General features: G+C 17.8%; 2 protein-coding genes across 2 annotated transcripts; one reads left to right on the top strand and one right to left on the bottom strand.

Moving 5' to 3' along the window:
- Positions 1-139: 139 nt before the first annotated feature.
- PF3D7_0402300 (reticulocyte binding protein homologue 1) lies at positions 140-9,153 on the top strand (the record flags this gene model as incomplete). Its single annotated transcript, XM_002808591.2, has 2 exons — positions 140-194; positions 293-9,153. The coding sequence occupies 2 exons, from the start codon at positions 140-142 to the stop codon at positions 9,151-9,153; spliced, it is 8,916 nt and encodes a 2,971-aa protein (XP_002808637.2).
- An 836-nt stretch (positions 9,154-9,989) lies between these two features.
- Positions 9,990-10,880, bottom strand: PF3D7_0402400 (Plasmodium exported protein, unknown function; the record flags this gene model as incomplete). Its single annotated transcript, XM_001351302.1, has 2 exons — positions 9,990-10,646; positions 10,773-10,880. 2 exons carry the CDS (start codon positions 10,878-10,880, stop codon positions 9,990-9,992), a joined length of 765 nt encoding a protein of 254 aa, XP_001351338.1.
- Positions 10,881-15,880: the final 5,000 nt, after the last annotated feature.

The following is a 15,880-nucleotide window of genomic DNA, read 5'->3' on the forward strand; positions in this document are numbered from 1 at the left end:
CCAACAAAATAATATATATACACACACACATATATATATACATTATAATGTTTTAAAGAATAAGGAGAAATTTCTTTATTTTTTAAAATATTATATTATTAAAAAGATGTATATTTTGCTTATTCTTATTTGTTAAAATATGCAAAGGTGGATTTTCTGCAACATTGTTTTGCATATATTAATTTACTTAGCAGGTAAAATAATATAAACATATATAAACATATATAAACATATACATATATATATATGTATATTTTATTTTATTTTATTTTTTTTTTTTTTTTTTCCCCAGAATTTAGCCATGAACAGGAAAGTTATTCTTCCAATGAAAAAATAAGAAAGGACTATTCAGATGATAATAATTATGAACCTACCCCTTCATATGAAAAAAGAAAAAAAGAATATGGAAAAGATGAAAGTTATATAAAAAATTACAGAGGTAATAATTTTTCCTATGATTTGTCTAAAAATTCTAGTATATTTCTTCACATGGGTAACGGTAGTAACTCGAAAACACTAAAAAGATGTAACAAGAAAAAAAATATAAAGACCAATTTTTTAAGACCTATCGAGGAAGAGAAAACGGTATTAAATAATTATGTATATAAAGGTGTAAATTTTTTAGATACAATAAAAAGAAATGATTCCTCTTATAAATTTGATGTTTATAAAGATACTTCCTTTTTAAAAAATAGAGAATATAAAGAATTAATTACTATGCAGTATGATTATGCTTATTTAGAAGCAACAAAAGAGGTTCTTTATTTAATTCCGAAGGATAAAGATTATCACAAATTTTATAAAAATGAACTTGAGAAAATTCTTTTCAATTTAAAAGATTCACTTAAATTATTAAGAGAAGGATATATACAAAGCAAACTGGAAATGATTAGAATCCATTCGGATATAGATATATTAAATGAGTTTCATCAAGGAAATATTATAAACGATAATTATTTTAATAATGAAATAAAAAAAAAAAAGGAAGACATGGAAAAATATATAAGAGAATATAATTTATACATATATAAATATGAAAATCAGCTTAAAATAAAAATACAGAAATTAACAAATGAAGTTTCTATAAATTTAAATAAATCTACATGTGAAAAGAATTGTTATAATTATATTTTAAAATTAGAAAAATATAAAAATATAATAAAAGATAAGATAAATAAATGGAAAGATTTACCAGAAATATATATTGATGATAAAAGTTTCTCATATACATTTTTAAAAGATGTAATAAATAATAAGATAGATATATATAAAACAATAAGTTCTTTTATATCTACTCAGAAACAATTATATTATTTTGAATATATATATATAATGAATAAAAATACATTAAACCTACTTTCATATAATATACAAAAAACAGATATAAATTCTAGTAGTAAATACACATATACAAAATCTCATTTTTTAAAAGATAATCATATATTGTTATCTAAATATTATACTGCCAAATTTATTGATATCCTAAATAAAACATATTATTATAATTTATATAAAAATAAAATTCTTTTATTCAATAAATATATTATAAAGCTTAGAAACGATTTAAAAGAATATGCATTTAAATCTATACAATTTATTCAAGATAAAATCAAAAAACATAAAGATGAATTATCCATAGAAAATATATTACAAGAAGTTAATAATATATATATAAAATATGATACTTCGATAAATGAAATATCTAAATATAACAATTTAATTATTAATACTGATTTACAAATAGTACAACAAAAACTTTTAGAAATCAAACAAAAAAAAAATGATATTACACACAAAGTACAACTTATAAATCATATATATAAAAATATACATGATGAAATATTAAACAAAAAAAATAATGAAATAACAAAGATTATTATAAATAATATAAAAGATCATAAAAAAGATTTACAAGATCTCTTACTATTTATACAACAAATCAAACAATATAATATATTAACAGATCATAAAATTACACAATGTAATAATTATTATAAGGAAATCATAAAAATGAAAGAAGATATAAATCATATTCATATATATATACAACCAATTCTAAATAATTTACACACATTAAAACAAGTACAAAATAATAAAATCAAATATGAAGAGCACATCAAACAAATATTACAAAAAATTTATGATAAAAAGGAATCTTTAAAAAAAATTATTCTCTTAAAAGATGAAGCACAATTAGACATTACCCTCCTCGATGACTTAATACAAAAGCAAACAAAAAAACAAACACAAACACAAACACAAACACAAAAACAAACACTAATACAAAATAATGAGACGATTCAACTTATTTCTGGACAAGAAGATAAACATGAATCCAATCCATTTAATCATATACAAACCTATATTCAACAAAAAGATACACAAAATAAAAACATCCAAAATCTTCTTAAATCCTTGTATAATGGAAATATTAACACATTCATAGACACAATTTCTAAATATATATTAAAACAAAAAGATATAGAATTAACACAACACGTTTATACAGACGAAAAAATTAATGATTATCTTGAAGAAATAAAAAATGAACAAAACAAAATAGATAAGACCATCGACGATATAAAAATACAAGAAACATTAAAACAAATAACTCATATTGTTAACAATATAAAAACCATCAAAAAGGATTTGCTCAAAGAATTTATTCAACATTTAATAAAATATATGAACGAAAGATATCAGAATATGCAACAGGGTTATAATAATTTAACAAATTATATTAATCAATATGAAGAAGAAAATAATAATATGAAACAATATATTACTACCATACGAAATATCCAAAAAATATATTATGATAATATATATGCTAAGGAAAAGGAAATTCGCTCGGGACAATATTATAAGGATTTTATCACATCAAGGAAAAATATTTATAATATAAGGGAAAATATATCCAAAAATGTAGATATGATAAAAAATGAAGAAAAGAAGAAAATACAGAATTGTGTAGATAAATATAATTCTATAAAACAATATGTAAAAATGCTTAAAAATGGAGACACACAAGATGAAAATAATAATAATAATAATGATATATACGACAAGTTAATTGTCCCCCTTGATTCAATAAAACAAAATATCGATAAATACAACACAGAACATAATTTTATAACATTTACAAATAAAATAAATACACATAATAAGAAGAACCAAGAAATGATGGAAGAATTCATATATGCATATAAAAGGTTAAAAATTTTAAAAATATTAAATATATCCTTAAAAGCTTGTGAAAAAAATAATAAATCTATCAATACATTAAATGACAAAACACAAGAATTAAAAAAAATTGTAACACACGAAATAGATCTTCTACAAAAAGATATTTTAACAAGTCAAATATCAAATAAAAATGTTTTATTATTAAACGATTTATTAAAAGAAATTGAACAATATATTATAGATGTACACAAATTAAAAAAAAAATCAAACGATCTATTTACATATTATGAACAATCCAAAAATTATTTCTATTTTAAAAACAAAAAAGATAATTTTGATATACAAAAAACAATCAATAAAATGAATGAATGGCTAGCTATCAAAAATTATATAAATGAAATTAATAAAAATTATCAAACATTATATGAAAAAAAAATAAATGTACTCCTACATAATTCAAAAAGTTATGTACAATACTTTTATGATCATATAATAAATCTAATTCTTCAAAAAAAAAATTATTTGGAAAATACTTTAAAGACAAAAATACAAGATAACGAACATTCACTATATGCTTTACAACAAAATGAAGAATACCAAAAGGTAAAGAACGAAAAGGATCAAAACGAAATTAAGAAAATTAAACAATTAATCGAAAAAAATAAAAATGATATACTTACATATGAAAACAACATTGAACAAATTGAACAAAAAAATATTGAGTTAAAAACAAATGCTCAAAATAAGGATGATCAAATAGTAAATACCTTAAATGAGGTTAAGAAAAAAATAATATATACATATGAAAAGGTAGATAATCAAATATCGAACGTTTTAAAAAATTATGAAGAAGGAAAAGTAGAATATGATAAAAATGTTGTACAAAATGTTAACGATGCGGATGATACAAACGATATTGATGAAATAAACGATATTGATGAAATAAACGATATTGATGAAATAAACGATATTGATGAAATAAACGATATTGATGAAATAAAAGACATTGACCATATAAAACATTTTGACGATACAAAACATTTTGACGATATATACCATGCTGATGATACACGTGATGAATACCATATAGCCCTTTCAAATTATATAAAGACAGAACTAAGAAATATAAACCTGCAAGAAATAAAAAACAATATAATAAAAATATTTAAAGAATTCAAATCTGCACACAAAGAAATTAAAAAAGAATCAGAACAAATTAATAAAGAATTTACCAAAATGGATGTCGTCATAAATCAATTAAGAGATATAGACAGACAAATGCTTGATCTTTATAAAGAATTAGATGAAAAATATTCTGAATTTAATAAAACAAAAATTGAAGAAATAAATAATATAAGGGAAAATATTAATAATGTGGAAATATGGTATGAAAAAAATATAATTGAATATTTCTTACGTCATATGAATGATCAAAAAGATAAAGCTGCAAAATATATGGAAAACATTGATACATATAAAAATAATATTGAAATTATTAGTAAACAAATAAATCCAGAAAATTATGTTGAAACATTAAACAAATCAAATATGTATTCTTATGTAGAAAAGGCTAATGATCTATTTTATAAACAAATAAATAATATAATCATAAATTCAAATCAACTAAAAAACGAAGCTTTTACAATAGATGAATTACAAAATATTCAAAAAAACAGAAAAAATCTTCTTACAAAGAAACAACAAATTATTCAGTATACAAATGAAATAGAAAATATATTTAATGAAATTAAAAATATTAATAACATATTAGTCTTAACAAATTATAAATCTATCCTTCAAGATATATCACAAAATATAAATCATGTTAGTATATATACGGAACAATTACATAATTTATATATAAAATTAGAAGAAGAAAAAGAACAAATGAAAACACTCTATCATAAATCAAATGTGTTACATAACCAAATTAATTTTAATGAAGATGCTTTTATTAATAATTTATTAATTAATATAGAAAAAATTAAAAATGATATTACACATATAAAGGAAAAAACAAATATATATATGATAGATGTAAACAAATCTAAAAATAATGCTCAACTATATTTTCATAATACACTAAGAGGTAATGAAAAAATAGAATATTTAAAAAATCTTAAGAATTCAACAAACCAACAAATAACTTTACAAGAATTAAAACAAGTACAAGAAAATGTTGAGAAGGTAAAAGATATATACAATCAAACTATAAAATATGAAGAAGAAATTAAAAAAAATTATCATATTATAACAGATTATGAGAATAAAATAAATGATATTTTACATAATTCATTTATTAAACAAATAAATATGGAATCTAGCAATAATAAAAAACAAACAAAACAAATTATAGACATAATAAACGATAAAACATTTGAAGAACATATAAAAACATCCAAAACCAAAATAAACATGCTAAAAGAACAATCACAAATGAAACATATAGACAAAACTTTATTAAATGAACAAGCACTCAAATTATTTGTAGATATTAATTCTACTAATAATAATTTAGATAATATGTTATCTGAAATAAATTCTATACAAAATAATATACATACATATATCCAAGAAGCAAACAAATCATTTGACAAATTTAAAATTATATGTGATCAAAATGTAAACGATTTATTAAACAAATTAAGTTTAGGAGATCTAAATTATATGAATCATTTAAAAAATCTGCAAAACGAAATAAGAAACATGAATCTAGAAAAAAATTTCATGTTAGATAAAAGTAAAAAAATAGATGAGGAAGAAAAAAAATTAGATATATTAAAAGTTAACATATCAAATATAAATAATTCTTTAGATAAATTAAAAAAATATTACGAAGAAGCGCTCTTTCAAAAGGTTAAAGAAAAAGCAGAAATTCAAAAGGAAAATATAGAAAAAATAAAACAAGAAATAAATACACTGAGCGATGTTTTTAAGAAACCATTTTTTTTTATACAACTTAATACAGATTCATCACAACATGAAAAAGATATAAACAATAATGTAGAAACATATAAAAATAATATAGATGAAATATATAATGTTTTTATACAATCATATAATTTAATACAAAAATATTCTTCAGAAATTTTTTCATCCACCTTGAATTATATACAAACAAAAGAAATAAAAGAAAAATCCATAAAGGAACAAAACCAATTAAATCAAAATGAAAAGGAAGCATCTGTTTTATTAAAAAATATAAAAATAAATGAAACCATAAAATTATTTAAACAAATAAAAAATGAAAGACAAAACGATGTACACAATATAAAAGAGGACTATAACTTGTTACAACAATATTTAAATTATATGAAAAATGAAATGGAACAATTAAAAAAATATAAAAATGATGTTCATATGGATAAAAATTATGTTGAAAATAATAATGGTGAAAAAGAAAAATTACTTAAAGAAACCATTTCTTCATATTATGATAAAATAAATAATATAAATAATAAGCTATATATATATAAAAACAAAGAAGACACTTATTTTAATAATATGATCAAAGTATCAGAAATTTTAAACATAATTATAAAAAAAAAACAACAAAATGAACAAAGAATTGTTATAAATGCAGAATATGACTCTTCATTAATTAATAAGGATGAAGAAATTAAAAAAGAAATTAATAATCAAATAATTGAATTAAATAAACATAATGAAAATATTTCCAATATTTTTAAGGATATACAAAATATAAAAAAACAAAGTCAAGATATTATCACAAATATGAACGACATGTATAAAAGTACAATCCTTTTAGTAGACATCATACAGAAAAAAGAAGAAGCTCTAAATAAACAAAAAAATATTTTAAGAAATATAGACAATATATTAAATAAAAAAGAAAATATTATAGATAAAGTTATAAAATGTAATTGTGATGATTATAAAGATATCTTAATACAAAACGAAACGGAATATCAAAAATTACAAAATATAAATCATACATATGAAGAAAAAAAAAAATCAATAGATATATTAAAAATTAAAAATATAAAACAAAAAAATATTCAAGAATATAAAAACAAATTAGAACAAATGAATACAATAATTAATCAAAGTATAGAACAACATGTATTCATAAACGCTGATATTTTACAAAATGAAAAAATAAAATTAGAAGAAATCATAAAAAATCTAGATATACTAGATGAACAAATTATGACATATCATAATTCAATAGATGAATTATATAAACTAGGAATACAATGTGACAATCATCTAATTACAACTATTAGTGTTGTTGTTAATAAAAATACAACAAAAATTATGATACATATAAAAAAACAAAAAGAGGATATACAAAAAATTAATAACTATATTCAAACAAATTATAATATAATAAATGAAGAAGCTCTACAATTTCACAGGCTCTATGGACACAATCTTATAAGTGAAGATGACAAAAATAATTTGGTACATATTATAAAAGAACAAAAGAATATATATACACAAAAGGAAATAGATATTTCTAAAATAATTAAACATGTTAAAAAAGGATTATATTCATTGAATGAACATGATATGAATCATGATACACATATGAATATAATAAATGAACATATAAATAATAATATTTTACAACCATACACACAATTAATAAACATGATAAAAGATATTGATAATGTTTTTATAAAAATACAAAATAATAAATTCGAACAAATACAAAAATATATAGAAATTATTAAATCTTTAGAACAATTAAATAAAAATATAAACACAGATAATTTAAATAAATTAAAAGATACACAAAACAAATTAATAAATATAGAAACAGAAATGAAACATAAACAAAAACAATTAATAAACAAAATGAATGATATAGAAAAGGATAATATTACAGATCAATATATGCATGATGTTCAGCAAAATATATTTGAACCTATAACATTAAAAATGAATGAATATAATACATTATTAAATGATAATCATAATAATAATATAAATAATGAACATCAATTTAATCATTTAAATAGTCTTCATACAAAAATATTTAGTCATAATTATAATAAAGAACAACAACAAGAATATATAACCAACATCATGCAAAGAATTGATGTATTCATAAATGATTTAGATACTTACCAATATGAATATTATTTTTATGAATGGAATCAAGAATATAAACAAATAGACAAAAATAAAATAAATCAACATATAAACAATATTAAAAATAATCTAATTCATGTTAAGAAACAATTTGAACACACCTTAGAAAATATAAAAAATAATGAAAATATTTTCGACAACATACAATTGAAAAAAAAAGATATTGACGATATTATTATAAACATTAATAATACAAAAGAAACATATCTAAAAGAATTGAACAAAAAAAAAATGTTACAAAATAAAAAAAAAGTTGATGAAAAATCAGAAATAAATAATCATCACACATTACAACATGATAATCAAAATGTTGAACAAAAAAATAAAATTAAAGATCATAATTTAATAACCAAGCCAAATAACAATTCATCAGAAGAATCTCATCAAAATGAACAAATGAAAGAACAAAACAAAAATATACTTGAAAAACAAACAAGAAATATCAAACCACATCATGTTCATAATCATAATCATAATCATAATCAAAATCAAAAAGATTCAACAAAATTACAGGAACAAGATATATCTACACACAAATTACATAATACTATACATGAGCAACAAAGTAAAGATAATCATCAAGGTAATAGAGAAAAAAAACAAAAAAATGGAAACCATGAAAGAATGTATTTTGCCAGTGGAATAGTTGTATCCATTTTATTTTTATCTAGTCTTGGATTTGTTATAAATAGTAAAAATAATAAACAAGAATATGATAAAGAGCAAGAAAAACAACAACAAAATGATTTTGTATGTGATAATAACAAAATGGATGATAAAAGCACACAAAAATATGGTAGAAATCAAGAAGAGGTAATGGAGATATCTTTTGATAATGATTATATTTAATAGAAGCTGTTGACGAAGAAAAAAAAAAAAAAAAAAAAAACACACACATGCACATCATATTATATATATTAAAAAAAAAAAAAATATATATATATATATATATATTTTTTTTTTTTTATAATATAAATTCTTATGTTTTATAATTTTATTAACAATTATTAAACTTGAAATATAAAAATAAATCATAGCAAGAAAATAAAAAAAGAAAAAAAAATTGAATATTTTGTATATATTGAAGAGGATTTATATTCATATATTTTTTTGATATATATATGAAGCATAAAAGAATAAATAATTAGTCCCCATTTTTTTTTTTTTTTTTTTTAACAACATATAAAAATTAATACATACATATATATATATATATATTTATTTATTTCTTTATATACCTTCTGAATGTTTTATTTTTATATTACAATTTTTATTTAAAGTCTAACTTTGTTTATTCAAAATCGGATAATTCATAAAATTCAATATTTTAATCATCAAAATAAAAATTAAAAATAAATATCGGAAAATTTTATTATTTTACAACTATTTCTTTTTTTTTTTTTTTTTTTTTTTAACATTATAATGAAAAGATAAATATCTTTTAAAAAATATATAACATAAATACATAACATAAATGAATATTGTGTATATATTTTATTAATATATAAAATATATACATATATATATATATATATATATATATATATATATATATATATATATATATATATATATATTTATTTATATATATATTTATTTATATATATTTATTTATTTATATATACATTTATTTATATATACATTTATCTATATATACATTTATCCATATACATTCCATTTTTGTGCTATTCTACTACAGAATCTGCTGTGTTAAAAATCCAAACAATAATATATTTAATTAAACGATAAATAGTAATTAAAATGAATTTAATTATTTTACATACTAATCTAATAGAACGTTTTGCATATTTAACAAAACTTCTTAAATTTCTTTTTGTAGATGTATGATATTTAAATTTATATTCTATACTTTTTGGTTTTATATAATCAATATTATTTATATACTCGTTCCATAATTTTTTTTGATTTTCATCATCATTTGTATTTATATATGATTTAAGTTCATCCAATTTATCATTATTTCTATTCTTTTCATTTATATTATCGTCAGGAAAAGTTACCTCCACATTATTTTCTCCATTAAAATCAACAATACTTATGTTATCCCCTATAGAATCATTTCCTAATTTTACATTTTCTGATATATGATCCCTCACATTATATTCATAATTATCAACATATTTTTCAAAAGATTCTTCTAAATTCTTATTATTATATCTTGAAGGATATTCTTCATTCTTATCATCATCATAATTAATAATTCTTACTTTCGGCTCATCATAATAATAACTATTTGAAAATTCAACTAATATCCTATATTCCTTCAATCTTTGGGACCTCTTAAAATCTAATTTACCATTCAAATTTTTATCTCCTCCATACTAAAAAAAAAATAAAAATAAAAATAAAAATAAAAAAATAAACCACATATATAAATATAATATATATATAATATATATAATATATATAATATATATAATATATATTTTATGTTATTTTTATTTTACTTCATTATATTTATTCTCTGTCCATATGAACAAATATATTATAAAAAGTTGCACATAAAAATAAAAACTAAAACAAAAACGTAATTTATCCTTCCTTATATATATCATTATATATATATATATATATAAATATATATTTTTTTTTGTTTTTTTTTTTTATTATTCCTAATTATATGAATTCACTTATTTTTTTCATTATATACAATATGATAAAATATAAATAAAAAATTGATTTCTTTAAAAAGGTATTTTAATAATTACATAAAATAATATATATATATATATATTAATATATTTTTTTATCTTTTTTTTTTTTTTTTTTTTTTTTTTTTTTTTTTTTTTCTTTCTTTTTTTTTTTTTTTCTTTTTTTTTTCTATATTTAAAATATATCAAACAACCCAAAACTAATAACTTTCAAAAAAAAATTCAAAAAATATAGAAAATTATAAAAAATGCATTTTTCCGAAATAATTATAATAAAATTAAATATCACTGTTCTTTTTATAAGAAAAATATATATTTATATTTAAAATTTATATAATTTTATTAAATATTATTTTATTTTTATATAACACAATAATATTATATTATATTATATATATTTATAAAAATAATTATTTTATATATTTATTATATATATATAATTTATGCCTTATTTTTTCTTTTATATTATTTTATATATTTTTTTAAAAAAAACAAATATATATATATATATATATATATATATATATATTTTAATATATTAATATACATATTTGCAAATGCATATATTATTTATACGTACTAATAAAATAAATCAAAACATGACGAAGGAATATTATATATATATATATATTATAATATATATATATAATTTTATATATATATATTTAAAAATTAAGAAAAAAAAATACTTTTTTATATATATAATACTATATATTTTATTGTATATTATTCATATATATAATTATATATATTATTTATTTAATATTTATACACAATATATTTTCTAGTATTATATATATTTTTAAGAGCTAATATATTTTTCTTCATATATAATTACTTGCGTAAAAATAAGGAAAAAAAAAAAAAAAAAAAAAAAAAGAAAAAATTTAAATTTATAAGATAATATTTGTTTTTAATTAAAATGGGACTATAAAAAATGATGAGAAATAAAAAAAAAAAAGAAAAAAAAAAAAAAAAAAAAAAGTGAAAATTTTAATATACATATAATAACATTTTTATATAAATAAATTACTTCTTGACATTTTTCATTTTACGTAAATTTTTTTTTTTTTTTTTTTTTTTCCCCAAATAATTATATATAATTATATTATATATTAATAAATATATAAAATATATATTTTTAATTATATTTTAATGATTATTTTGAAAAACTGAAATAATTCAAAAAGGACTTTATATATATATATATATATATATATATTTTTTTTTTTTGCGCAGCATAAAAAAAAATAAAAAATAAATAATGGCACAGTAAAACTATTTCTGTCGCATATATTTAATTTTTTTTTCTGAGGAAAATATCGTATTGAATAAATATTATATATATATATTTATTTATTTATTTATTTATTTAATAAAGTTATAAATAGTTCGTTTTATAAGTGCACATAAAAGTAAAAAAATTTCTTATACCTTCCTATAGACATATAACACATAATATTTTTCTCCTTTTCTTTTTCTTTTTTGTAACATGATGTATTATACATGTTAAAAAATGTAGTTTTATAAAATCACACAATATAAGAAATATGTTTATATATATTTTTCTTTCTTTATTATGAGAAATTTATTATAATATAATATTGGGAAATGTTCTTATAATAAGTCGGAAGGTATTACTTTCAAATTCATCATATGGTATAAAATAAAATAAAATAAAATCGTTTAGGAATATATTAAAAATATATTTAACAAGATTGTTCTTAATTTTTTTTTTTTTTTTTTTTTAATTTAATACTTATATATTCTAGCATCTTTATACTTATATACATATTGTATAAAGAACATGAATTAAGCAACACAAATTTAGACTCTAAAAAATAACATACACATTATTCGTATATAAATGAAATGTTATAATAATATAATATAAGGATCACACACAAACACACATATATATATATATATATATATATATATATTTATTTATTTATTTATTTCCTCTGTGTCAAGCAATATACATACATATAAAAATACATTTACACATATTCTCATACAACACATATATTTATTATCCTCATGAAAAAAAATCAAGTGAAAAATGAACTGAAGACCTATTCCAAGAAATATTATTGATGTTAATATATCATATGTGACATTTTTTTTTTTTTTTTTTATAGACAGTGATAAAGGTCGAGGTTGTGATGATTTGTCATCTTCTTTTCAAATTAGTTTTGGACATCTTCAATTAGGAAGAAGCCATTATTTTGATGTGAATATGTTTATGTTAATATTTTTATGTGAGTATTTATTTGTCTTTATTTTTTTTTAAGATATACAACATCCAATACACATATTCATATGGGATGAACCCATTAGTTACATTTAATTCACGATAATCATCTTCTGAATAAATGATTACATTTTTTTTTTTTTTTTTTTTTTATAATTCTTTGAGGAGTATCTGTAAACATTCATAGTTCTTATGACTACATGAATTTATGTGCCTATACATTCAAAATATCCTTCACATATTTATTTTCCAGAATATTATGAACAAGTTTATTTTTATCAATAGTTATTTGATATTCACTATGATATTTATTTTTGCGATTTGTATAATGATTTTTTTTTTTTCTTATTCAACCCATATTTTTAAAATCTATCTATCTATATATATATATATATATATATATATATATATATATATATATATTTCAGTAGTTTCACTTTTAATTAGTACCCTTATATTCTTCATACTTTTCAACATGTTCTTTTATACAATACAATAATCTTCTATCTATTCTTCAAACAATTATATATATTGACATATACATTCAACATTCGTATATCACACATTTGCATGTTGTCAATAGTTTATCTTTTTATTCCATTAAATAGATCATTCAAATATATTTAACAATTTCTACTAAAGTTCAGGTAATTGTTTTCTTTACATCCTTTCTATTAATATTTTATCGATATCACCTAAATGTTTAAAGTGAATGATTTTTAAAAATTGTAAATTATTATTCTTAAGAATTTAAAAATTTGTTTTAATATTTTCTTGTAATTTTTATTTTTCTGGTTTACTATTAACCTCCTCCCCCCCCCCCAAAAAAAAAAAAAAGAAAACATATTTTCTTCTGATAATATTTCAAATATCAGCAATATGTTGGGCTAATATTATACATTTTACAGAATTAGCTATTTTTTTTTATTATGATTTTACATATAATCTGTTAATAATTTTCTTTCATAGTCTCATTGCATCAAAATATTTATCAATATATTATTAGTAAAAAAATATGTATATATATATATATATTTTTTATAATCACATAATTGTATTTTTTTATATGGAAAGCATAATCCACTGTTAACCATCATTATATATTATTCTATTATTTTTTTTTATAATAATTCTTATTATTATCAGAAAAACCTTACGAATATGCAGCAAAAAAGGGATTATCCTTCACATAAATAACATTAGCATGATATCTATGATAAAGTTCATGTCGATATGAGGAAGGATGTTTCTCTTTTCTATCATAAAAAAATTGTTTTAATGACAAAATTTTCTTCCATTATTTCTTTAAAAGTATTATCTCTTCATACTTTTTTTCTTTTTTACGATGTTTCATCTAAAATATCATTGCTGCTCGATGCTGTTGTAATTAATGATTGGTTTGGATTTGGCATCATTCTCACTCAAAAAAAAAAAAAAAAAAAATAAAGAACAAAATAAAAGAAACAAATATATACAAATATTTTTAATAATATAAGAACAATATTTTTTTCCCTTGTAGTTTCTATTTTGATGTTGTTTTGGGTAGTGGTATATATATATTACTTCACATATTAGTTCATCTATTACTTTTTATATATATTAATATATATTTTAATTTAAATTTAGTATATTCTATATTATATCATAAATTACTTTATATATCATTTTGTATGTTAATTCATAATTAATATATTGTATGTCACAAACATAAAATTGTTCAACATTACATTAATAAAAACTTATTTTATATATATATATATATATATATATCAATTTATATAATTTTGTTTCATTAAAAATGAAAAAACATGAAAATCTAAAAAAACACATAAAACAAAACATAAAACAAAACATAAAACAAAACATAAAACATACCAAAAAAGAGGATAATAAATAAAATAATAATAAAAATATACTTTTTATTTATTATTAAATTATCTACAACATGTACTACATATAAATTATTTTATTTTTTTTTTTTTTTTTTCGGGATAGATACGTGACATATATATATATATATATATATATATATATATATATTTTTTTATACAATTTATTTATTAATAAAATGGAATATAACAACTTCTTCTTTTCCCACAAAAAACTGAAATATATTTTTATTTTAAATATAATTAAAATGTTATAATTACAATGAATATTTATGTTATGAATCAAAAAGAATTAATTGTATATTCATTTATAATAATAAAAATAAATAAAGTTTGATTAATTATATTTTGTGGTTAATTTCTAATTATTCTCAATTTTTATTTATTTTTAAATTTGATAATATCATAAAACAATACTTTCTGTCTTAAAACAATTATGTAACTATTTAAATTAAACAAATATATACATATGATTAATATTAAAATATTTTAAAATAAAAAGATTGAATGTTTTATGCTCTTATTCATGATTTTTTTCTGTTTATTTTATTTTTTTTTTTTTTTTATCCTTTTAAATAATTTTTATGTTGCCTTATTTTTTCTTTATCCATATTATGTGTTATATTTGTGTAAAATATTATCATATATTTTTTAAATTTTCCAAAAAAAAAAACAATTAAAAATATATACATATATATATATATATATATAGTTATATATAGTTTGAGAGAGATAATAACATACTATTCTGTTTATATAAA

The sequence above is a fragment of the Plasmodium falciparum genome (assembly GCF_000002765.6).
Source record: "Plasmodium falciparum 3D7 genome assembly, chromosome: 4".
In the NCBI taxonomy this organism is placed as follows: domain Eukaryota; phylum Apicomplexa; class Aconoidasida; order Haemosporida; family Plasmodiidae; genus Plasmodium; species Plasmodium falciparum.